This window comes from Panthera leo, chromosome C1 (assembly GCF_018350215.1).
Source record: "Panthera leo isolate Ple1 chromosome C1, P.leo_Ple1_pat1.1, whole genome shotgun sequence".
In the NCBI taxonomy this organism is placed as follows: Eukaryota; Metazoa; Chordata; class Mammalia; order Carnivora; family Felidae; genus Panthera; species Panthera leo.
This window is the reverse complement of record NC_056686.1, coordinates 75,439,232-75,466,217: the sequence shown is the minus strand read 5'-3', so window position 1 is coordinate 75,466,217 and position 26,986 is coordinate 75,439,232. Positions and strand designations below refer to the sequence as shown.

The 26,986-nt window shown below is 40.5% G+C and overlaps 1 protein-coding gene across 2 annotated transcripts in view; it reads right to left on the bottom strand.

The window, feature by feature from the left end:
- Positions 1-26,986, bottom strand: part of LRRC8C (leucine rich repeat containing 8 VRAC subunit C) — a 76,227-nt gene that overhangs the window by 27,734 nt on the left and 21,507 nt on the right. The window contains exon 2 of one of the 2 annotated variants that reach the window (XM_042952703.1): positions 3,378-3,519. In XM_042952703.1, the coding sequence (XP_042808637.1) occupies positions 3,378-3,515 (138 nt within the window). In that variant the 5' untranslated portion in view covers positions 3,516-3,519. Of the gene's footprint in view, positions 1-3,377; positions 4,156-26,986 lie in introns of those variants that run through there. The other variant, XM_042952702.1, reaches the window with a different exon arrangement.

The following is a 26,986-nucleotide window of genomic DNA, read 5'->3' as shown; positions in this document are numbered from 1 at the left end:
AAACTCTCATCTTTCTGTGCCTCGCCCCTGCCCCTCCAACCAAATGCATCTGTAGCCATCATTCCCATTGTGGTGGAAGATGCCCCCTCCCCCCAAATCAAGGGTTGTCCTGCCACTGGATCCTGGATCCATCACCTCCTCCTCTGTGAAGATGACCATCCTTCACTTACCCTGAGCTCCTTCCTGAGTCTTCTATCTAACTTCTGACTTAACAGGTCTACTTGGATATCTAACATATAACTCAAACTTATGCTCAAAAACAAACTTTTTCCAGTTGTTCAGGCCTAAAAATTTTAGTCATGATTTTTTTTCCCTCATACATCACATTCAATCTTTCAGCCAATCTTACAGCTTTTCCTTAAAAATATATCCAGAACCACTGCTTCAATCCTGGTGCAAGCCATCTGATTCATGTCTTGCCTGGATTTTATTGCACTAGCCTTCTTCTTCTTCTTTTTAATGATTTTTAAAATTTTTATTATTTATTTTTTTCTTTTTTAGAGAGAGAGCATGTGAGTGAGGGAGAGGGGCAGAGGGAGAGAGAGAATTGTTTTTCAATGTTTATTTATTTTTGTGAGAGAGAGAGAGGTAGAGAGGGATGGGCAGAGAGAGATGGAGACACAGAATCCAAAGCAAGCTCCAGGCTCTGAGCTGTCAGCATGGAGCCTGATGTGAAGCTCGAACTCATGAACAGTGAGATCACGACCTGAGCTGCAGTCCAAGGCTCAACCGACTGAGCCACCACGTGCCCGAGAGACAGAATCCTAAGCAGGTTCCACACACAGTGCAGAGCCTGACATGGGGCTCAATCCAACGACCCTTGGCTCATGACCAGAGCCGAAATCAAGAGTTGGAGGTTCAACTGACTGAGCCACCCAGGTGCCCCTGCACTAGCCTTCTGAAATTAGCCTTCTAAACCTCCCTGCTTCTATCCTTGCCCCCTCTACTGTATTCTTAACAACTAGAGTGGTCTTGTTGAAATACAAGTTAGATAATGACACTCCTCTGCCTGAACCTCAAAACATGTTCCATCTCACTCAGAGCAAGGCCCAAACCTTTACAGGGACCTACAAAGCCCTGTGTGATCTGCAACTATTGCCTCTCAGGCCTTATTCTTCTACTCTGTGCCTAGCTCACTCTGCTCTAGCCCACTGGCCTGGCTTTCTTCAGCATGCCAGGGACATCCCTGCTTCAGGCTTATAACATCACCAGGGGTCCTTCTAGGTGTATCTCAACATTCGGACTTTAAGATTATCCTAACACTCATCTGGTACCAGAATCACTTAGAAAGATCCAGGATTAAAATCACAGCTTGCCAGCAATGTGGCATCAGGCTTTCTACCTTTGGAGGAACCTTCTTAACTGTCTGTGTGGGATCCACACCCTGCCCAGGACCTCGTCTCTCCCCAGGCCCCTCCTCTCCAGATCATCTCAGGCACAAGGAAAAGAGATCCACTGGACATGGGGGTCTGCATTTACCCTGGCTTAAAAGGCTTATTATGCTCCAAAGAGACTAATCTCTGGTGTAACTCAATAGATACACTTTCTGTGTGTCAAGGGACATGCCCTATTATAGGTGTCACCACAATCACAGAAGTCCGGTGGTGTGGCTTCCTACCAGGCATTTATCATTCTTTCAGTCCAGATGCAGTTGACCAAACAGTAGTCATTTATATCACAAGCAACGTTGCCTAGTAACACAGCTAACATTCTACTTTTATCAGGTCTCCAGGGAAACAGAGCTAGAAAGCTGAAGAAGTCAAATGTCAAGTTCTCCTGGAGAAGGGCAAGGAGTCTGTGAACACTCTGTCCATGTGTATTTTGCTTTTGCTGTTCCCTCTGCCGGGGAGGCTCCTCCCTGGACATCTGCACGGTCTGCTCCCACACTTCCTTCATCAGAAGTCACCTTCCCAGTGAAGGCTTCCTACGTGAGAATTGCAACTCCTAATATTACCTGCTGACACCGTCCACGTATGCTGTATTTTCTTTTTCATTGTCCTTATTACCTTCTAATATATATAATTTATGAGCTGGTTTTGCTTATTTTGTTTTCCCATAGAATTTAAAGTCTATATGGCTGGGGTATTTGTCTTTTTTCTCCTGCACTGATAATTCTTAGCACCTAGGACAGTGCCTGGAACACAGTAGGTTCTTCAACAACTACTTGTTTTATTTATAAATGAATGTATGTCTTTTCTGTCTTTCAAATTCTGAATTTTCACTGGTATCCTTTTTTGGGGGGTAGAGAGAGGCCAAATGTTTTCAGCCTACAAATACAAAGGGGCATGGTGTTAGAGATTAACACGCAGGCCAAACTGCCTGGGTCTCAGTAAAGGTTTTGCCACTCACCTTGGAGGTTTCCCTAATCTCTCAGTGCCTTTGTTGTCTCTCTGTAAGTGGGGATAATAATAGTACCGATATCTCACTGTTGCCATGAGGATGAAATGAGTTAAAATATGTGTCAAGTATTCAGAAGAGTACCTGTCACTTAGGAAGCATTATGTGTTAACCATTATTAAAATCAAATTTTAAAAGGCCTTTGTTTCCACTCTGCACCACTTCTAGATATTTCCCTTTCTTCCAAGTTTTTCTTCCTCTCAGCTGATCGACTGACGCCAGTCTTTAATTTCCATTCACTTTTCCAACCACTCGAACTATGATTTCGAACGACCCGGGTGCTACTTGTTTCTCCTTAGTCCGTGAGTGAGTTGTATGCCTGCCATCGTTGACCACACGTGTCTTGCCACTCCCTCCTGGGTTCCACCTCTCCATACGGCTGCCCCTTCTCAGTCTCCCTCAAAGGCACCCCTTTTTCCTTTGCTCACACTTTGGTATTCCTGACGTCATCTCTCTCTCCACATTCTCCCTGGTGACTCCATTCACAGGCATGGCTTCAACTCTCACGCTGATGACACCCAGTGAGTGCCAGCCCTACTGACAGTTTCCCAAAGGTGTCATGTTCTTCCTCACACCCATGACTTCAAGCTTTCTGTCTCCTTCCTGGCATCTTTTTCTACCCCTGGCTCCATCTCCCTTAATACAGTTGGTTCTCCAAGTTTTAATACAACCATCACCTTTTCTCTCATTCCCAAGCCACGGGCCCCTCCTCTGCACTCTCTTAGTGATTTATGGATGCCCCTATCATAGTAGAACACTTGATGGCCAGTTTATTTAGTTTTATACAAATATATATACATATATGAAAGTGCAGTGAATATGTTTTGGGCTCCCTTCCATGACTACAAACACCATACACAAGTAGAGCAGGACAACTAGTATTTACATGGCTGAAAATCATACCACCAGCTCTTTTTAAAGGTTTCAACAGCTTAGTGTCTTGCTCTGGCTCCCATTTTGATGTGAGTCTAGGCACCTACCTGCAGAGTACATCCGAACACACCGATCATCAGCATAGCTACCGAAAGGTAGTCGGTAAACACATCCCACCATGGTTTCAGCACACGGAAGGCAGGCTGCTGCTCAGAGAACTGCCGGAATTCTGTCACCGGAATCATGTTTCTGAGAAAGGAAAGGCTGTGAATTAATTTCTCTTCACGTACAACACACCACATTAACAGCATTTGACGTGCTGCTTCAACCCATGAGAAGCAGTGACCTGAATTAGTCCAGGAGTTGTCAAGGCACCTTGGTGTTTTATGAAGCCATTGAATAACGCCACTGGTAGAGGAAATAAGCCCCACACGGAAATGGCAAATACTTGACTATTATCCCATAAGTGGGTTGCCTTTGGCTCCGCATGACCAGAAAGACCATGGCCAGAGCAGACCATTATTTCCTGGACCCTCCCTTCCCCTAAACAAAACATGAAGATGCCAGAAAGAACAGAGCCCAGCCTTTGAAACGCTTCTGTTATTTATCTTCGCATCCTGGGTTGCTGCTTTAAACTATTTTAAATGTAATCTCAGCATTGGTTTGTGTTAATTATTTACTAGTCTCTATTTGTAAAGCATTTACTTGCCCCCTGGGAAGGTAGACTGCTTTGCCACCTGGTCCTGGTCTTGTAAGATGGAAGGACCTCATTGGCTGTGGTTGTGGTTGTGGTAGGGGGAGGGGATGGTTTGCAAAGGACTTCACTCTTTCTTGCTTCCCATTTTTTGTCCCCATGCTTTGTAAAACATTCCTTTCTTTTCTTTCTTTCTTTTTTTTTTTTTTTTTTTTACTGTTTATTTATTTCTGAGAGAGAGAGAGCACGAGTAGGGAGGGACAGAGAGAGGGAGAGAGAGAATCCCAAGCAGGCTCTGCGATGTTAGCACAGAGCCCCATGTGGGGCTTGATCTCACGAACCCACAAGATCATGACCTGAGCCGAAATCAAGAGTCAGACGTTCAACCAACTGAGCCACCCAGGCATCCTGTGCCTGTGCTTTTGACTTGATTTCTTTTTCTCTATTTTCTGTATTCTGCATATTTCACCATGAACCTCACATTTATCCTGATTTTCTGCTCTGAGAAATGAGTTGTCCTTGGAAACGCCTATCTCTATCTCAACGACAGAAGATAAATGAGTAGGATGCAACTGAGGCTCCAGGAAAAAGGAGAAAGAGACACATCCTTCTTAGACTGTGTTGTCCTTTCTCATGGCTCAGTCCCACTGCCTTTCCTATGGTCCGGGACTTGAAGTTCATCAGCCTGCTATGTGAGAAGGAATGTTCTATTCTTATGGCAATAAGGGCAGCCAGTGTGGGACAAAAAGAAAATTTCTCTCCCTTTTGCCACCTTTGGATCCAAGAATCTAGCTCTCTGCACCTGTCCTTATTACTCAGTCCTAATTACAGAGCAAGAGCAAGGCTGCGTTTTGCTGCTTATTCTCCCAAGCCTTGTTTATTTTGTGGATCTTCCCTTCCCTCATACTGAATTGAGGGCTGTACAATAAACAGCCCAAAGCCAAGCCAAGCCTCCTCTTTGAGTTCACAGGTGGTTATCTTTGGAAACGATTTTAATTATCCATTCTGTCTTGTTGCTTTAGCTGACTTCCTAAAGCGGCAATCTGTCTTCCTTCTAGGCTTATTCCTTAACACAGTGTTGAAAATTTCAACTGCCTGCTGCCACTCTCATCTGTGACCTGCCTACTTGACATCCGTGCAGCATTTGACACGATTTTCTCATTTTATCAAAACACGACTTCCCTAACTTCATTCTGTTACTACCACTAGGCTGCAAGCTTCTTGAAGGAAGAACCTATATGCTATGCACGTGTGTTCTCAAAACATATGTTGCAGGCAAGCCATACAAGCTAAATTAAGAACTTTGCAGATTCCTAGTGTCCTTGACATTTCAGACTAGTTCATATTTCCTAACACTTCATGACCGCTTTGCTTCCCAGTGAGTCATTACAACCTCACCGCCCCAAGTGTTTCCTACTCACGGTTGGGCCAGTGACAGTCACAGAGGCTCTAACTCATCTTAACTTCCGAGTTCTGCTTCCAAAGCAGGCTCTGCGATGTTAGCACAGAGCCCTATGTGGGGCTTGATCTCACAAACACACAAGATCATGACCTGAGCCAAAATCAAGTCAGACGCTCAACCGGCTGAGCCACATTGTCTCATTCCATTTTGCATTCCCATCACTGACCACAGCACCTGGCAAACAGGAGCTGGGCCTGAACAACTGCTGTTGAGTAAGTGAATGACTGAATTCAGATGCTTGTTCATGGAGCTCTGCTCACCCAAATGAGATTGGAGGTGACCCCAGCCAGCTGCAGTGACAGTGCTAACGAGGGCAGTATACCTGTGTGCTAGTCCACATTCTTTGACAGATTTGGTGGTTGTTTCCTTCATGGTGAGTTCCTGTACACCTTTGAAGGAACTGGGCTTATTCTTTGAAGTGAGGACCAATCTCAGGAATAAAATGCACCAATGTAAAGCAGTGGCTTTCAAATGTTTTGATCTCAGGTCACTTTCACCCTCTAAAATGTAGAAGGACCTCAAAGAGCATTTTTTTAAATTTATTTTTTATTTTTTTAATGCTTATTTATTTTTGAGACAGAGGGAGACAGAACATGAGTTGGGGAGGGGCATAGAGAGAGGGAGACACAGAATCTGAAACAGGCTCCGGGCTCTGAGCTATCAGCACAGAGCCCGACACGGGGCTCGAACCCACGAACCGTGAGATCATGACCTGAGCCGAAGTCGGACGCTCAACCGACTGAGCCACCCAGGCGCCCCAGGGAGCATTTTTTTATGTGGATCACACCACTTAATATTTACTGTATTAGAAATTTAAACCAAGAAAGTTTAAATATATATACTAAGTTAAAAATAAACCCATTACATGTTGATTATAACTAGTCTCCAAAACAGTAACAAAAAAAAAAAAAAGAAAAAAAAAAGAAAGAGAGATAGAGAGAGAGAGAGAAGCATGGCTTTCCACTTTTGTAAATCTCTTTAACATTTGGCTTAATGGAAGATAGCTAGATTATCGCATCTGCTTCTGCATTCTGTCTGTTGCAATGTTATTTTGATCGAAATTTATGAATCCAATAGATAGGCAGTTGGAAAATAGAGTATCTTAACAGCCTTTTCATATAATTGTGGATATTAACTTTTGATATCAAACTGACCTAGTTAGTTGCAATATGGAATCTGAAAACTATATCAACAAACTTTTCAAACTTCATGATATGTTGGTATTTGGTTATCTGGAAAATATTGGATTGCTGAGTTATGCAGATCTTCCAAATGTTGACAAATTATGTAAAAAAAAATCACATTCATTAATATCATTACTGCTTTCATGAGAAAAGTTTTAAGGAATGGGATTTTTTCCAAAATTCTAATCACCACCTGAAAGTTTGAAGTTTGTGGTAGCAAATGGTATCAGATGTTTTCCTTAAAGCATTAGGCTCACTTAATTCATTTCAAGAAAATATCTTCCACAGGCTAAAGTCTGAGTAATCAGTTGTTTTATTCAAGTAAAAGTGACATAATACGATAAAGGAGCTAACTCAACTTTCAACTCAAATGAGGACTTTTCCTTGAGACAACTGCTGTACTGTGGAATGTACCAGAAATGCTTTATGTATTCTTCTCCTTCATCATACAGCACATTAATACAGTGTGTAGCTAAGGCTTATGAGTTATTTAAATAATTTTAATGCATCAATGAGGAGACTAAATAAAACTGGCATTTAAGTTGTAAGTGTATGCTAATGAAGAATGTAATCACCACAGCATAGTCTGATACCTCTATCTTGGTTCGTGCTAAGGTGCATTACCCACCACTGCTTTGGCACCATAAGCGAAAAAGGCAAAAATAAAAAATAAAAAAATAAAAATAAATCTGAGCATGACAAAATAGTTTTGACCTTGTGGACTCCCGGTTTAGGCCACCAGGGTTCCATCAACCACACTTTGAGAAGCACTGAGGTAGAGGCTCACTGTTCTTTCATCGACAGCTCTTGTTGAGAAAGCAAAGCATAGGCACTCAGAAAAGGCCATGTTCTCTGAGTCCTTGGCTACATTGCCTTCACAGGCATTAGTCTTTTTAATGTGGAAAATAAAGACAAACTAAGGAATCTAAGAAACTTAAATAGTATGTACTGCCTCCCCATACTGGCACAACCTAACTAAGATGGGTTTTTAGAGAAGCTGCCGGCCAAGATGACACAGCCCTTTTGTTAGAGCTCTTAACACACTTCACCGCTTTTGGGTAAGTGTATGTATGTGTCCATGTTTATGGCCAGGCCATATATGCGTGTACACACATACTCCACATGAATGTACATACACAGATCTACCCTACACACACAGAGACTTTATTATTTTAACATATCACAGGGCTCATCCTTGTAATTATTTTTGACACAACAAAAGGGTGGGGATAAAGAAGTTGATTAAACAACTCCAAAAACTAAAGAGAGAGCAGATGGACCTTGTGCTTGCTGATTGAAAACAAAAATTTATTTTGTATTCTTCTTTCAAAAATTTCAGCAGCTCTGAAGACCTGCATTATCAGTGGCTACCCTGGATTTCTCTTTCATTACTATTGTAGCTTCCAATGGATTTGTTACCATTTCAAGAGTTACTGTTTCAAGCTCAGGGAGTCACCACTGAATCAACTGCTTGGGTTTAAATATAGTCTTTTCCCCTAGAGATCAATCAGCATAATTTTATTTCTATTTAACTTTTTTCTATTTTGGAATTTTGTCCAACTTTGATTTCCAACTTATTATGTAAGAGCTTAGTTTACCTAATTAAAAAATGCCTTTGGAAATATGGCATTGCATTTCAATCATGAGATTCTGGAGTCCTAATTAAAATTATATAAATTCTACATTATGTTATAGAGCTGCCTCTGTGCCCTTTTGCAGAAATCCATGTGCATTTCCTTTATTAGAAATATTTATTTCCGAAAGTCATTTTAATGGCTTTATAAAATTTACTTCTCAGAACATCATATGATATAATCCTCTGGTAAAGAATATTGGTAAAGTTAGTTGCAAACCCAGAGTTTCTTTCTTTCATTTATTTGGCTCTTCCTGAACAATCTGTCCTCCTCCCTCTCAGGAGAGTTTTATTATTTTCTCCAGAATTAATTACACAGAACAAATTCTGCTCTATTAACCCTTGGCTCTAAGAATATGAAACCTACTCTATTTGATTCAAACCTGATTGCTAACACTGCTCTCCAATGCCTATCAGTTGGATACAGCCAACATTTGCTTTGTTCCACAGTTTTTTGGCAGTTGGAAAATGGCATTACCTTTAGACAGACATCATTCAAGGGAACAAGAGCCAATTCCAAATTACAGTAATGTGGGAGTGAACCATTACAAAAATGAATTTAAAAGTTCAATAATTCCTGGGGCACCTGGGTGGCTCAGTCGGTTGAGTGTCTGACTTCAGCTCAGGTCATGATCTCATAGTTCATGAGTTCAAGCCCTGCATCGGGCTCTGTGCTGACAGCTCAGAGCCTGGAGCCTGCTTCAGATTCTGTGTTTCCTCTCTCTTTCCCTTCCCCACTCATGCTCTGTCTCTGTCTCTCAAAAATGAATAAATGTTAAAAAAAAGTTAAAAAAAATAAAAGTTCAATAACTTCTGAGCACATGCAATATGGATTCTACAGAGAAGAAATCCACATATATGCTTCATCTATGTTGCTAAACCTATCTAATGGCCAATGCTCAGGCCTCACCTATTTGTTCTATGAGCATATAAGCAGCATGGGCATAATCTGACCATCCTTTACTTGACTTTCAAGACGCCATAGCTGTTAGGTTTTCCTCCTCCTTCCCTGGCTGTTCCTCCTTTAACCCTTTTGCTGTTTCTTCCTCTTCTCCTTGACCTCTGACTTTGGAGTGCTCAGGGCTTAGTCTTTGGACCTCTTCTTTTCCCAAAGTCATTCATCCTCTGGCGATCACATCTAGTCACAGTGCTTTAGTTTTTTTAAATTTTTTAAATGTTTACTTTATTTTTGAGAGAGAGAGACAGAACATGAGTGGGGAAGGGGCAGAGAGAGAGCAGGAGACACAGAATCCGAAGCAGGCTCCAGGCTCTGAGCTGTCAGCACAGAGCCCAATGTGGGGCTCGAACCCACGAACTGTGAGATCATGACCTGAGCCAAAGTTGGACACTTAACTGATGGAGCCACACAAGGTGCCCCTAGTCACACTGCTTTAAACAGCATCCAAACTAAACACAAATTCAAACCTGAATCCAGACTCATGGACCCAACTGTCTACTTGACATCTCCATCTGGATATTCACCAGACACATTAAATGCGGTATGTCCCAAACCAGCTCCAGGTCCCTTCCCTTATTCCTATTTCCCCCAACCCCACACAGCCCTATTTTTCTTGTAACTTTCCTATCTCTAGGAAATATGGCAACTCCATCTTTCCAGTTGCTTAGGCCAAAAACCTTGGAGTCATCCTTGATTCTTCTTTGTCTCTTATATCCTACATCCAATCTACCAAAACATATTGTGCTCCTTTATGGTCTGTCTCCTACCAGAATATGTTTCATGAGGGCAGGTACTTTCTTTTCAGTTCTACTCTATACATTGACGTATCTCAACTATTTAGAAAATAATGCTTGACATATAGTAGGCACTCAGTATTTGCTGAGTAAATAGTGGATACATGGTAATTTTAATGAAGAAAGGGAAGTACAATTGCCTTTAGCTTTAGAAATAATCACTGTAAAGGCAAAGGGTGTCTCTGGATAATGCTATGGGAGGAAGATCCCATGGTGCAAGGCCAGGACATCAGCTGGTGTCCTGAGGCTACTGTGGAAAAGGAGTGCAAGTGAGGAAGAGCACAGAAATACTTTGATTTATTTAGGGATTCTTCTCAGCTGTACCCAAAGGTTCCATAAATCAAAATAAAGTCCTCAAGATATGCTCAAAACAACAATCATCAAAATAAAACAAACTTCTTTTCTTCTAGCAGTGCAAAGATGGAAATAAACGAGAAAATGCCAAATTTTCCAATTCCTAAAAATGATACCCTTCTCTCTTGGGAGAACGTGACTCTAGATTGTATTTTATTCTGTAGTTGTGGCACACATGACAAAATATCTCTAGAAAAGTCCACCAAACAAGATCATAATTACATGGTTCTATAGAAATATATCTAATTAAAAGGAAGTAAGAAATGAGTTATAAAATTTTAGAACCTGAATGGCACTTCAGAGGTCATCTCATCCATAACTCTCATTTTAAGAGTGAAAAACTTGAGTTGACAGATTAGGTGACTCATGCCCAAGGAACATGGCCAACGGTGAGCCATGACTTCTAACCAAACCTTACCCCATACAGCTCCTAGTTAAAACTACACATGATGACTCAAATGCAAAACAATTAAAATATACTAGGAAACAAACAGTTTAAGTAGAAGTTCTCTGTATTCAACTTCTCTTTTCATATCCCTATTTGATAGCAGGAAATTTCTAAAAACCTATTATTAATACATTTAAATGATTCTTGAACTCTACTGCCCTTACAGCCCCATAAAGCAAGAACTTTGCAGTCAGAAGGAATCGAAAGAGGCAAGTGAAACTTGGAACCCAGTGGATACTTCCGTATTATTAACTCCTTGCATATTTCCACAATGTCATACATTAAATTAATGGCCCAATCACATTATTTCAAAAATATTCAAATTGAGCTTGCCCTTTTTTCTAAGGGTGGTAGTGGTGGTGGGAAGCAAAAATTACTCCTACCTAGCAATTCTCATTCTTAAAGAGAAGATATCATATCTTCTCTTCCTCATTATACCTTTCACATATTAAAGAAAAATCCCTTTAATCATTGTACTTCAGGCCATATATCTCAAGGACTTTGCTTCACATGATAGTTTCCACAGTTACCTATACTGTAGCCAGAAGCTTTTGAATCCACTAAAAATTTAGTATATATGATGATCAACAGCGGATTTTTTTTCTCTCACAAGCACAGATTACCTTCATTTACTTATGCACTTGCTGTAGAATAATGAAAGTGTAAAATATGTCAGGTCCTATGCTAGGGGAATGCAAGTGAACAAAACAGAGGACAAGGTACCTGTCTTCACCCACATGGACTCTCATGGGAGAATGTGTATTAAAGAAATTCCTATAAAAGCATGAATTGTAATTGATCTGCTTTGTAAATGTGACTGATTAGTGTTCCCTGTGCCAGTGGTGCATTTAAAGAGGTTATTTCTGTTTCACTGAAGCTGGAGTGTATATCTTGTTTATCTCTGTGTCTTCTAGAAAACAACACAATGCCTTAGAGTGGACCTTCAATTCCTATTTGGTAAATCAAACCAGGTCCCCATATACCAGCATACTCAAAGATACACACACCCATTCAAGCATTTTGTAGTAAAGACCAAATTCTTTCTTCTATTATTATCCTGTTATAAAGTTTGACATTGCAATAAATGACTATTACCATTAACTATTCACATTATAAATAGTGATTATTCAAAGAACATGCACTATGAAGAGAGTGAGAAGAAGAAAAGAGTCAGGAATAATTTATAATTTCAAAGTTAAGGATCATTGAAATTTTAATGCACAATGTTCTGTCACTGGTGCTAAAGAGGATGTGTCGATCGATAATGATTTCTTAGGTTTAGCTTGTATCCAATGGCCAACTTTTGTGACTCCCTTATCAGAACATTGCTCTATTAAGAAACAAGAGACAGAAAACAGATCCAAACATAATAGTCTTGTTTATGATATAATGGTTTGGAATAGTGCCCTCCTAAATCTTAGTGAGATCTCAAAAGAAGGCTTTGCTTTCTTTGGGATTTTCTGTCCAAGAGCTTCAGCTTCATCTATATGACACTAATAATAATTTAAGGTTTATTATGTGCATTTCAAGTAAATTTGGATTCAGAAACATTTTCTAAAATGAGACTAACTTGTGATCTAACAGTCTCAAAAAGCGATCATAAAGGATATCAAGGCCTTACTCATCTCTGTCATTCAGAATTTACTAAAAGTCTCTCCAAGAAACATGGCTCCAGCTCCCTGCATCCCACTGGCATTCTTGGTCACCTCTGTTTCATGTCATTTCTCTCTCCCTTAAACCAGAAACAGTCTTGCAGGAGGCACACTGTACATGTCAGCCTCCACCCCTTCCCTCACAGGATTCTAAACCCTTGAGAAGACTGCGTGTTTCCCCTCCAACTCTTGATATCATTTATATGTGATTGAGAAAAGATTTCAGTTCATCTTATCAGTCCTGACATCCAAAAACTAAGTCTAGGATTCAACTGAGCAAATCCATAATGACTGTTTTGAACACTATCTTCTTCCTTCAATGGACAAAAAGAAATTTATTTCCAGTCCAGTTTTATTCCCTGAGCCAAGAAAGCACAAAATAGTTCTAAGCAGCAGAAGCACCATGAACATACAGTGCAGGTCAGAGAGTCCAGACAAAATGCATGTAGGATCAGTGGTAGGTCTACCTGGAAGGCAACTTTCTTTCTAACAAAAGGAAAGCAAGGAGAGGATGGTGAAGAAGACAGGATGGCTCCTGCCCTTCAGAACATTAAAGCTGAAGGTTCCTACTTAGTTTTCACTTTTTGGAGTTTAAAGTAGTCTGAAAAGGCAGAGGCCATCTTCCATTTCGTATTGTTAGCTCCAGGCCCCAAAATGCTCCATAGTTTTGAGTTAAATTCTTAGCAATCCTATGGGGGAAAGTTGCCTTGTCTGTTCCAATAGGCAGTTTGGCTGTTTTACAAATACTTTTCATAAACATAGATTGATACTTTTATTTTTTTTATTTTATTTTTTCAATATATGAAATTTATTGTCAAATTGGTTTCCATACAACACCCAGTGCTCATCCCAAAAGGTGCCCTCCTCAATACTCATCACCCACCCTCTCCTTCCTCCCACCCCCCATCAACCCTCAGTTTGTTCTCAGTTTTTAAGAGTCTTTTATGCTTTGGCTCTCTCCCACTCTAACCTCTTTTTTTTTTTTTCTTCCCCTCCCCCATGGGTTTCTGTTAAGTTTCTCAGGATCCACATAAGAGTGAAAACATATGGTATCTGTCTTTCTCTGTATGGCTTATTTCACTTATTATATTTCATTATATTCACTTATATTCACTTATTATATTATTCACTTACTATATTTCATTCTTTCTCATTGCCACGTAGTATTCCATTGTGTATATAAACCACAATTTCTTTATCCATTTATCAGTTGATGGACATTTAGGCTCTTTCCATAATTTGGCTATTGTTGAAAGTGCTGCTATAAATATTGGGGTACAAGTGCCCCTATGCATCAGTACTCCTGTATCCCTTGGGTAAATTCCTAGCAGTGCTATTGCTGGGTCATAGGGTAGGTCTATTTTTAATTTTTTGAGGAACCTCCACACTGTTTTGCAGAGTGGCTGCACAAGTTTGCATTCCCACCAACAGTGCAAGAGGGTTCCCGTTTCCCCACATCCTCTCCAGCATCTATAGTCTCCTGATTTGTTCATATTGGCCACCCTGACTGGCGTGAGGTGATATCTGAGTGTGGTTTTGATTTGTATTTCTCTGATGAGGAGCGACGTTGAGCATCTTTTCACGTGCCTGTTGGCCATCCGGATGTCTTCTTTAGAGAGATTGATACTTTTAAAAACAGTCAGCAAAAGTGCAACAGGCAGCTGAAAAACTTATTATGAAAACTTTCCCACTAAGCTTGCTTGCTTTTTCTTCTTTTCTTTTTTTTCTTTTCTTTTCTTTCCTTCCTTCCTCCCTTCCTTCCTCTTTCTTTTCTTTTCTTTCTTTCCTTTCTCTCTCTTTCTCTTTCTTTCCTCCCTCCCTCCCTCCCTCCTTTCTTTTCTTTCTTTCTTTCTTTCTTTCTTTCTTTCTTTCTTTCTTTTCTTTCTTTCTTTCTTTCTTTCATGGTAAGATTTAAAAGTTCCAGCTATGTTAAATCTAACAACTAGGAAACAAAGTAACACTGCTCAGGAAACAAAAGATTGGGACTTAAAGTGAGAGACTGAAAGACTAATAGATTTGTAGTATGAATATTTTTATGGCCTTTTTTATTAAGCTCATCTTTGCAAGAATCTACCATTTAAAATCTCTCTTTATAAAAAATGTTTATTTATTTAGAGAGACAGCATAAGGGAGCAGCAGAAAGGGAGGGAGGGAAAGAGAGAGAATCCCAAGCAGACTCCATGCTAATGTGGGGCTCAAACTCATGAACCATGAGATCATGACCTGAGCTGAAATCAAGAGTTGGACACTTAACTGAATGAGCCACCAAGGCACCCCTAAAATTTCTCTTTTAAGAGAAGATTTTACAACAGTAAAAAAAACATTAACTGTTAATCCTCTTAGGGGCTTTTCAAAAAGGTTGTTTTGAAAAAGTCAGCTCTTGGTTTGTCTTTCCTGTTGGATGTGCTCAGTAAAATCCACGATGGAATGAAATCCAGGCCCTCCAGCCACCAGGAAGAAACAATTCTACATAAAGAAATTAACAACCACCATACTTTTGTCAGAATATTAAAATGGATGTGAATACACCTAAAATTTGAATATTAGGTTTTTGTTCATCCAACCAATAAATATTTAATGCAAGGCTTTTTGCCTATAGGAAAAATATTTGTTGGGTTTGGCTCTAAATTTAACATATTGATTTAATGGCCTATCTTTTCCAAGTTAGACATTACAGGACTTCCCTCTTTCAACTCTTATTTTCTCAAAGCAAAGCTAAATAAAATCTAACACGATGATATTCAATACTAGAGGCTCACATTTTAGAAACTGAAGGAGGGAATAAAAGTTTCTTTATATGAAGGCTCTAGGAGAACATGGTCAAAGGCTACTTGCCTCTCGGACCTAGAATGTGCCAAAAATTTAAATGAAAGAAATGCTTGGAAAATATGAATCAACTTGTTAAAGTACATCTGTTTCTGAAGATAATAGTCTTTAGTTAAAAAATGAAAACAAAAAACTACCCCCCCCCCCCAACACACTACCAGAAAGAAATAGTGAAATGAGGTGGTATACATTGCATGATTACAAAGGTCAAGTGATCTGTGTGGCTCTCGAAAAGTCACTATGAAGGAGATTCAAGCAATAGCAGGGCCTTGTGGTGTTAATCCTAAAGCTGGAATGTTCTTCCAACCCCCCTTGCTTTGCAGATTCCTATGCATCCTGCAGACCTCGGCTCTAGCACCATGAGCCAACCCTGATCTCCCTGACTGGGTCAAATCCAGCCCGCAGGCTCTTGGAGCACCCTGGACTTCTGTCATAGACTCCATTTTCCACTCATTTGCATGGTTCTTGGATTAATGTTGGTCTCTATTGTTTTCCCATCACCTAACAGTCTTCGGCATGTCATAGGTGCTCAGTATAGAGTCATCAAATAAATGAATAATTAAAAAGAAAGTTATAATACCAGTCTAAGTGTGAGACCTAGACTTATTCATTTGAATACTTTGTCAGCAAAAAGAAAATGGTGGTGTGGGGGCAGGGGGGTGGGAGGAATAGAACCCATTAGCCAACTTGGAATAAGACCCAAAGCAGTGCCCTCTTTGTAGACAAACTATAGTATTTTGAAAATCGTTTGCTTGCAGTTGCTAATTTTAGAAAGAAAGATGGCTTGGGGCCAAGGAAGTCTTCCTGAGAAAACTATCTCAAAGACATTGAGAGCCCTGCCAAATGCGTTTTCAAAAATGGCAGAAAGACCTAGAAAACAAGACCCTGAAGCCCCACAATCTGTCAACTTGCAGGGTGCCATTTAGTTACCTAAAGTTGCTTGGCAGTTTTATCAGCAGGATGAAAAGGTGGACTAGGGATGCTTGGAAGGAATAAAATTAGTTCAGTGGTTGTTGAATTGGGAGGTTTTATGTAGTGATCACCAACATTAAAAAAATGAGAAGCTGTGTAGAAAGGTCACAGAAATTTACCTAAAACCTTAGATTTAGTTGGAAAGAGCAAGGAAGAAACAAGAAAAAACTTACATTTAAAAGTCAAACATTTCAAAGCTGACAGACCGTCAGAAGTTCTGAAGTAGGGGCGCCTGGGTGGGTCAGTTGGTTGAGTGTCCAACTTTGGCTCAGGTTGTGGTCTCACAGTCCATGAGTTTGAGCTCTGCGTTGGGCTGTGTGCTGACAGCTCAGAGCCTGGAGCCTGCTTCAGGTTCTGTGTTTCCCTCTCTCTCTCTGCCCCTACCCTGCTCGCTTGCTGTCTCTCTCACAAAAAAAAAAAAAAAAAAAAAAAAAAAAAAAAAACAAAAAACAAAAGTTCTGAAGTAAAGTGGGACTTAGAAATGGGTGGATGATCTTTTAGGTGGCTCAGGTCCAGGGGAAAATCAAGGTTTATGGAACAACAACTGTGGGGATTTGTTTGTTTTCGTTCCTTCTGTAATGTTTGATCCTATTTTCAGATGACCCCTGTTAAAAACTTAACAGACTAATGTTTTAGGAACCTAATAAATGGCTACATAGACATAAATTTAAATTGTTTGGGCAAAAACAAAATAAATATCCATTTCAACAAAGAAACAGAAATTGGTAGAAAGATAGGTTGGTTCATTTCTATGCCAGTCCTTAGATACAAACAGAGTCTGTGTTGGGACACTTGTAGTCAAAGAGGTAGAATTTGGGGAAGTGAGGTGGAAAAAGCCATACCATTGTGATTCGCCCTTGGTCTTTCCCCTCTAGAAACTGAGAGAGGGATGAATTATCATTGGAGATACCTACTTCAGAAGCACAGTTTCTCAAGGCTGGATGTAGTGTCTTTGAAAGCTTTAAATCCCTAGCACCTATCACAGTGCCTGGCAGCTTTATTCATTCTTTCTGCAAGTCCTAGAGTAGCTTTAAACTGCGAAGTACTGGGGCGCCTGGGTGGCTCGGTCAGTTAAGCATCCAACTTCGGCTCAGGTCATGATCTCATGGCTTGAGCCTCACGTCGGGCTCTGTGCTGACAGCTCACAGCCTAGAGTCTGCTTTGGATTCTGTGTTTCCTTCTCTCTGCTTCTCCCCAGCTCATGCTCTCTCTCTCCCTCTCAAAAATAAGTAAACTGCAAGGTATTGAGCTCACTGATGTGGACATACCAGTGAGTAAGCCAGATACAACCCCTGTCCTTATGAATCTTACATTATGGTGGAGAGACAGACAGAAGTAATGACATACAACCGCTTCATCGCAGTTGTGATAGTCTGATGAAGTGGACGTTTAGGACACTGATATTTACTGAGGTACCTGAGCTACTGGGGGCTTGGGAAGTGGTGCCTGCACAGAAAGATGAAGTGCAGGTAGGGACAGTCATCTAGGTAAAGTTGGAGGCCAGGGCCAGAACATTTCAGGCACAACATAAGGTCTATAATATGACGGCTCTCTGTTCCCACTTTAAGGTGTATCATTTTGCCTTCCATCACTCACCAGAAATGATTTGTTTCTGTTTATTTTGAACCAGGTTAGAGCTGATATTTTCCATGTCTGAAGACACAGGGTAAGGGTAGCCTGAGCTGGTCCAGATTCTGAGGCCAAGTGGGCAACTGACATGCCAAAAGGCACCAAGACTCACCAAGTCTTTTTCTAAAGTGTACATAAAAATTCACCCAAAGCAACCTTTTTGTAGAGGAAGGTAGACCTTCTCAGCTTCACCTTGTACCTTGCTGCTGAACTGCCTTCTAAACACATGAACCAACCCACCACTGGATCTCTTGAATCATCCTCCACACAATGCCTTCACTCTCTTGTTAACTGTCTAACGATGCCCCAAAGTTCTGGCTGGGTAGGCTATGTTCGGTATTGAATTCACCAAATTCTCACCACAAATAGCAAACATTCTTCTAGAATCTCAGTAGGCCAGTCATGACCAGTGAGGGGGCTGCTGAGTAACTTCCTGGAACTGAGCACAGGTGGCAAGCATGAAAGCCTAGGGCTGCTCTTGTCTCCTGCACCTGTCCAAACATGTGCCAGCCTGCAGTGTAGTCACCTCACTCAAAATCCATCTAAGCTAAGCGTGCACTCTACCACTGGGCTACACCCCCTCCCTTCAAAATCCATCTAGAATTCCCCCTCAGGAGCTGACTTCCAAGTTACACACAAGAAATTCAGTCTTTGGTCAGAGGATAGTCTCCTATGGTCTACTTATTTCCTCCTTTTCTTCTTTCCCTTGAATATATCCTCCTCCTTTCCTTTTCTTTCTTCCCCCTCCCCTTGATCTCTCTTCCTTCCCTCCCTCTTTCAACATTTGCTATCCAACTATTATGTGTCAAGAACTAGGGATAAAATACAAAAAGAAGCTATAGTCAAATGTGTGGGCAACAGATCTGTTAAACAAGGAGATTCAAAATACGGTATCTTTCCTCTTTGCTCCTCAGCTTTTTGTATGATTTCAAACCCAAATGGCTTGTGAGCCAGACCAGCACTGGGAATGATGCATGCCAACTAGCCATTTAACTCGGGCATGTACTTTGCCAAGAGGCTTTCCAGACGACAGATATAAAACCAAACAGGAGATTGCCCTGGGATGAGGTAAAAATGAAAACAGAAATAAACAGGTGCCTTAACTTTCACAATCTGAAGTTAGAAACAGAATAGATTGGGACAGATTTTTTTGATGAATCCCTTGCTATACCAACTCTTACAACTTGCTACTCAAAACCTAAGACCCAAATAAATTTGGATAAGAGATACTATTTGTTCAATATTTTCATCCACCATGTCTTTTTAAAATTGAGATATAATTGACATATAACACTGTATTAGTTTTAGGTGTATAACATGATTTGATATATGTGTCTATATTGTGAAATGATTGTCCAAGGAAGTTTAGTTAATATCCACTAACCACATGGAGTTACACTTTTTTTCTTGTGGTGAGGACTTTTAAGATCTATTCTTTTAGCAAGTTTAAAATATACAATACAGTATTGTTAACAGTATTGTTATAGTTCCCATGCTGTACATTACATCTCCAGGACTTAATTATTTTATAACTGGAAGTTTGACTCCCTTCACACATTTTGCCCACCCCTGCCTCTGATAACCACCCATCTCTTCTCTGTATCTACAAGTTTTGTTTTGTTTTAGATTCCACATGTAAGTGAGATCACACAGTATTTGTGTTGCTCTGTCTCACTTAGTTCACTAGCATAATGCCCCAAGGTCCATGCACGTTGTTGCAAATAGCAGGATTTCCTTCTTTTTATGGAAAAATAATATTCCATTGTATGCATATATGCACCACATTTGCTTTATCCACTGATCCAGCCACAGACATTTAGGTTGTTTCAACGTTTTGGCTATTGTAACAATGCTGCAATGTACATGGGGGTGTAGGTATCTTTTCGAGTTAGTATTTTTGTTTCCTTCAGATAAATACCCAGAAGTGGAATTGCTGGATCATATGGTAGTTCTATTTTTAATTTTTTCACGAACCTCACAGTTTTCCACAGTGCCTATATCAATTTACGTTCCTACCAATAGTGCACAAAGGTTCCCCTTTCTCTATATTCTCTCCACCACTTGTTATTTCTTGTTTTAATAATAACTGTTATAACAAGTGTTTTGATAATAATTATTATAACAAGTGATAGATAACAAGAGGTGATATCTCACTGTGGTTTTGGTTTGCATTTCTCTGATGATTAGTGATGCTGAGCATCTTTTCATGTACTTATTGGCCATTTGTACCTTTTCTTTGGAAAAAAGAACTATTCAGACCATCTGCCCATTTTTAATAGAACTGCTTTATTTTCCTATTGAATTATATGAGTTCTTTACATATTTTGGATATTAACCCCTTATCAGATATATGATTTACAAATATTTTCTTCTATTCCATAGGTTGTCTTTTAATTTTGTTGATGGTTTCCTTTCTTATATAGAAGTTTTTAGTATGAGGTAGTCTCCACTTGTTTATGCTTTTGGTGTCAAATTCAAAAAACCCTTGCCAAGACTGATGTCAAGGAGCTTATCTCCCTTCTTCTAGGAGTGTATGGTTTCAGGTCTTACATTCAAGCCTTTAACTCATTTTGAGTTTATTTTTGTGTGTGGTATAAGATGGTGGTCCAGTTTCATTCTTTTGTATGTCACTGTCCAGTTTTCCCAACACTATTTATTGAAGAAACTGTCTTTTCCCATTGTACATTCATCCATTATTGCTTAAACTGGCTTTTTTTTTGTCCTCTGGTGAGAAGGTCCATAGCTCCTTTCTAATCCTCAGTGGGATTTGTAATTCCCCCAAATACTTAACTACTATACCAACAGGACCTCATCTATCATGGCTACAAAAAAGCAGAAAACATCTGTGTAAAGAAAGTAGCTGCGGGAATTAAACTAGAAAAAAAGTAAGAACATGAATGAGTCAGCATGAGGGTATAACAGCTTTAAAGGCATCAACTTCAAAGAGAAAATGAAATTATTTGGGTTGCCCTAGTAACACCAAGATAAAACGTGGAAGTGAAAATGCAAGATTTAACATTAAGAAAACCTCCTTCAGCACTGAGGTCTCTCACTCATGGAATGAGCTTTACCATGGCAACAGGCAAAAAACATGTAAACAGATTAAAGAAAGAGAATATCCAAGGGAGTAGAACCATAGTAATCAGGACTAAGCTAATCTAATAAACATTCTGTACCTTTCTTTTCTTTAACTCCCAGAATTAACTCTCAAAGGGTCTACAGGGATCAAATGAGACTTTCTTCAGTGACCTGTGATCTTAAATGACTTTAGAAGTTCAGCTATATGTATGATCTCCAACCCACTTACTTTTCTGCAAACGATATGGAACCTCCACACATTCTGAAGCTCTGGTTTTATTATAGGAAAAGACAAACATAAAATAGGTTACATTCTGCATGCCCAACGTCTACTTTTTTGGAGGTGATCCATCCCTGGTGATTAAGCCAAGAACAGATAGTCATATTAATGTAGTACTAGAGTTTTAAAGTATTGCTTTAGAATTACAGTGATTAGGGGCACAGCACTCAAGTCCAAGTGCCTGAGTGTGAATCTTGGTTCGGCCACTTGGGATCAGGATAACAACGGTCAGGGTGCTTAATCTTTGTTTTTTCTTTAAAAAAAAATTTTTTTTTTAACCTTTATTCATTTTTGAGAGACAGAGTGTGAGTGAGGGAGGGGGCAGAGAGCGGGAGACACAGAATCCAAAGCAGGCTCCAGGCTCCGAGCTGTCAGCACAGAGCCTGATGCGGGGCTTGAACTCACGGATCAAGAGATCCTGACCTGAGCTGAAGTTGAACACTTAACTGACTGAGCCACCCACGTGCCCGTTTCTTCTTTAAAATGGAGAATAGGATAGTATCTTCCTTCATAGGATGGCGGGGAGGAGTGTGTAAGAGGTAATTGTAGCAAACAGTAACTGCAGAGCTATAGCACTGCTACTAATTCGAGCAATAAAGCGAACAACCAAATTGGTAAGTGCGATCGGGAGTTTTACTACTCAAAATAAGAACTCCTTGGTGTTTGGCGCCTTGGTTCTAACTCAAGGTATCACACTAAAAAATAATTCTTTATAAAAACAGAAGAAACAGAACTTTGAATCATTTCAAGTAAAAGTAAAGTACTTTCAAAGTAAAAGTACAATAACATTGAACACTTAATATTATTGTGTCTATTAACCACCAGGCATTAAATGTGTTATCTGTGGACCTTCCACATTATACCCATGAGGTAGTATTATCTTTGCTCTACAGATGAGGAAGTGTGCAAAGAGAGATCAAATAATTTCTCAAAAGTTACACAGGCTGTGAATGGCATAGCAAAACTTCCCATTCAGGTCAAATTCCAGTGCCCAAGCTCATTCCACTTCATGAGAGAAATTATTTCAGTCTCTAACAACTTCCTTTATGGGAAATTCGTCTTGTCATCCACTGGCAACAACACCTATTTGAGGCATTAGGTATCTGAGGACTGAATTCAGGACAATCATATTTGTGATGTGCACACTCTGGCCTAAAATCTGGCACTGAGAGAGAAATCCACTCTGAAGTCAGATCTCCTTAGACGTTAGAAAGGACTCAGCTTCTCTCCAAAAAGGTGTAACTGGTAAGAGACTTACCAGTCTATCATAAACAGCTAGGAAAGACATAATTTTACCAGAGCCACAGAAAGCTTTTAATGTTTTACTTTTGACTATACCTACTTTTCATTTGACACTAACCCCTTGGTTTGAAAATGCAGTCCTCAACTTTATACTGTTCCAAACTCTTTCAGGGGGAATCTCCATGTTATTTCCAGGAACTCAGAGCAGCAAAATAGCAAGAACCTTCTGTACTGAAAACTTGAATACTGGGAAATGTATACCAAATGAAAATAGAAGGACAGCGGCTACTTACTTCCTTTTCATTGTTCTTTTTCAAATTAATTTGGTCAACACACTTAACTACTCTTAGATATTAACCATCACTTGCCCCTATAAAATTATCAGGATTTCCCTTCCCTGATGTTCCAGCAAAGTGTATTTGCTCTACTGCAGTAAGCCCACAAAGAGAATTGGCTTTTCTTTTTTCTTTTCAAATTTTTTTTTTTAACGTTTAGTCATTTTTGAGAGACAGAGAGAGACAAAGCATAAGGGGGGGAGAAGCAGAGAGACAGACACACAGGATCTGAAGCAGATTCCAGGCTCTGGGCTGTCAGCTCAGAGCCCGACCACAGGGCTCAAATCCACAAACTATGAGATCAACTACGAGCTGAAGTCAGATGCTTAACCGACTGAGCCACTCAGGTGCCCCTCTTTTTTTTTTTTTTTTAATTTTTTTAAGTTTATTTATTTATTTTGAGAGAGAGAGGCACTGAGAGAGAGGGAGAGAGAGAATCCCAAGCAGGCCCTGCACTGTCAGCATGCAGCCTGATGCAGAGCGTGAACTCATGAACTGTGAGGTCATGACCTGAGCCAAAAATCGAGAGTCGGATGCTTAACGGACTAACTCACCCAGGTGCCCTGAGAATTGGTTTTTCTAAAACAAAATGGTTCCAATATTCACTGTCTTTTAAAAATTATGACTCTGGATTTCTGGCTTCCCCATTCAGGTCCACAAAGTTTCCAGAGGCAGGGGACAGAAACTACCTCAGGTGAACTTCACGTGAACATTGTCGTGGGTACCTAAAGTCCAGCTAATGTTCGATGTTGAGACACATGCATACATAGTGGACCACTCTGAAGTTCCAGCTCTCCTAGGGTCTCATCTGGCTTATGATGCGCTTTCATATCAACCTGCCCTCCAGGGCTCACATTCCCTTAGCTTCAATTTTCTCCATAAACACCAAACACTGTCCTGTGGACACTGCTATTACTGCTCTGCTTTCTACGTTACCCCAATTCCTTTGTCCCAACTTTCCAAGTCTCCTCGTTTTCTAGTTTTCTCCAGTATAAGTAATCCTGATCAATCTGATTGGTCGGATATGGGGTTTCAGTGAGAGGGAGATGACACCAAGGTTTTTGACTTGAGAAAGAATGGAACTGCCATTTGCTAGGGGAGAGGGAAGCCACAGCAAGAGCGGGTCTGGGGAGGGGGCGATGAGCTTGGTTAGAGATGTGTTAAATCTGAGCCCACTATCGGACATCCAATGGGGCTCCATTAACAGCTGGATACATGAGGCTCAAGTTAGGAAGATCTGGGCTGGTGATACAAATGTGGTAGTTATCACATGACAGGAAGTGGGTAAAGCCACAGGGCAGGATGAAGTCACTTAGGAAGTGCATGGAGAGAAGAAAACTACCTAAAGACTTCCGGTAGCAAGGAGCATTTTCCCACCAGATGTGGGACTGAGTCACTCACTTCCTTAGGTTTCTGTGCAAATGTCCTATTATCAGATGCCTTCTCTGGTCACCCTATTTAAAATACTAATCCTAACTGGCTACTGCCAGTAGCACAGCAGCCCAGCACTCCCGTTTTCATTCTAAGTTACTTTTCTCAACAGCATTATCTTTGTCAGATGCACTACACTGTATTCACTTGTTTCCTTGTGTTATTGTCTGTCTCCCCATTTATAAGCTCAGTTCCATAATAAACAGGAGCTTTGTCTTGTTCATTCCTGTCTCCCAGTGTGCAAAACAGTGCCTGGAACATAAAAAGTACTCAATAAATAAAGACGAGTGTATGCTTATTCTGAAATTCTTCCAGTTGTTAAAAATGGGTAACAGAAATAGTTCCGTGAATACCAGAATTTAGAGTTAAGTGCACTTCGTTTTGGGGAAGAGAACCACCAGATTTCTTTTGCAGCACTCTGCATTTTCTCATGCTATCTGCTCTCTGCTTAGGGGCACAGGGGAAGCATAGAAGGCATCAAAGGCCCACTGAGAGATTGATTAGTAGGCTAAAGAGCAAAATCTTCTTTTTCTGCTTTGTTGAGGGAGTTGGGAGAAGACAGGAGTGGAAAAAGAGGTGTTCTTGGCCTGATTTATTTTGAACCTTGGGTTCCTTTATAAAAATATTAGTATTATGTTTGGGGCGCCTGGGTGGCTCAGTCGGTTGAGCATCTGACTTCAGCTCAGGTCATGATCTCACAGTCTGTGAGTTTGAGCCCCACATCGGGCTCTGTGCTGACAGCTTGGAGCCTGGAGCCTGCTTCAGATTCTGTGTCTCCCTCTGTCTCTGCCCCTCCCCTGCTCATGCTCTCTCTCTGTCTCAAAAATAAATAAAAACATTTAAAAAAATTAAAAAAAAATTAGTATTATGTTCTTTCCTCTACTCCTATTTCCTGCCTAAGCTACCTTCCAGGGACTCAGGTAAAGGCCACAAAGAAGGGAAGAAAAGTACCAGCCGTACAATAGTGATCATTGATAATTTGGGTCAAAATACTCAGTGGCAAATGACAGCAATGCACAAGCAAAGGAAAATGTGGGAAGTTATGGTAGATCAGAAGTAGAAAAAATCAGCAATGCTGGTGTCCTTTAAAAAACCAACAGGATACTGAATTTGGTGTATTCAGGAGCCAGAAAGTTAAACTTTTTAAATATTATAAAAAAAATTTTTTTAATGCGTATTCATTTTTGAGAGACAGAGAGAATAGAACATGAGCAGGGGAGGGGCAGAGAGAGAGGGAGACAGAATTCAAAGCAGGCCCCAGGCTCTGCACTGTCAGTACAGAGCTCAACGCAGGGCTCTAACTCGCTGACTGCGAGATCATGATCTGAGCCAAAGTCAGACACTCAACCAACTGAGCCACCCAAGTGCCCTGAAAGTTAAACTTTAAAAAAAAAAAAAAAAAAAAAAAAAAAAAATTATTATTTATTTTTATTTTTGTTTTTTAAACTTTTTTAGAGAAAGAGAGAGCATGCTCATACACAAGTGGGGGAGGGGCAGAGGGAGCGAGAGAATCTTAAGCAGACTCCATGCTCAGCACAGAGTCAATGTGGGATCATGACCTGAGCCAAAATCAAGAGTCGGACCCTCAACCGAAAGAGCCACCCAGACACCCCTAAACTTTTCTGTAACTAGAATTACTCGGGTCTCTTCCTGGGGTTTAAGACTCTTTTAAGAGGAATGTGGAAAAACATTAGACACTTATTTGAGAGCCACAAATTCTACCTTCAAAAGTACATCCAGATTCAATTGTTTCTGACTCAACTCTACTGCCATTATCCTGGTCCGAGCCATCATGATCTCTCAACTAGATTATCCCAATAGTCTCATAACTGGTCTCCCTGCTTCTACCACTGAGCCATACAGATTAGTCTCAATGGAGCAGCCAGATGATCCTATTAGAATGTCGGGTTTCTCCTCTGCTTAAAACCCTCTAAGAATTCCATTTCACTTAGAGAAAAAAGAAGTCAATATCTTTACAAAAAGCCTATAAGGTCCCCTGCCATCTGCACCCCTCCCACTTCCAATACCAGTATCAGAGCCCTCTCTCCTTGACTCTCGCTTTGCTCCAGCAGCACTGGTCCTTCTTGCAGCTTCTTGAACGTCCCAGGTTAACTCCTGCCTCAGGGACTTTGCATTTGTAGTACTCTCTACCTGGAATTCTCCTCTTGGTGATATCTGCCTGGCTCAGTCCCTGGCCTTCTTTAGGCCCTGCTGAAACTTACCTAGATTCCAACCAGTTTTCATCATCTCTGTCACTACCACTCTGGTCCAAGCCTTCACCAGCTCTTGCTTGGATAACACAGCAAAGCCAATTTAGTATCACAAGCCAGGCCCAACCCCAGCACTCCGTGCCTCCTGTCCTGCCTTATTTTTCTTTATAGCATTTAGCCCCTCTGAACATACTACATATTTTTGTTAATTATGTGTTTCTCTTCTGTTTCCCCCCACTTGAACATAAGTCCCACGAGGGCAGGAATTTTTGCCTGATTTGGACACTATTTTGTCTGTAACGTCTAGGAGAGTGTCTGGCCCATATTTGTCACTCAAGAGATATTTGCTGAATGAAAAAGTAGTGGAAACAGAACCTATACAGAAATATTACATGAACAGAGATAAACAAAGGAATTAATGAGTCTAACAGATGAGTCAAGAACCTGGAAGCATATGGACAGACTGAGGTACCAAATACAACAATGCTTCACCTCTGTGTATAAAAACAGACTTCACACTGCTTATATGAGACG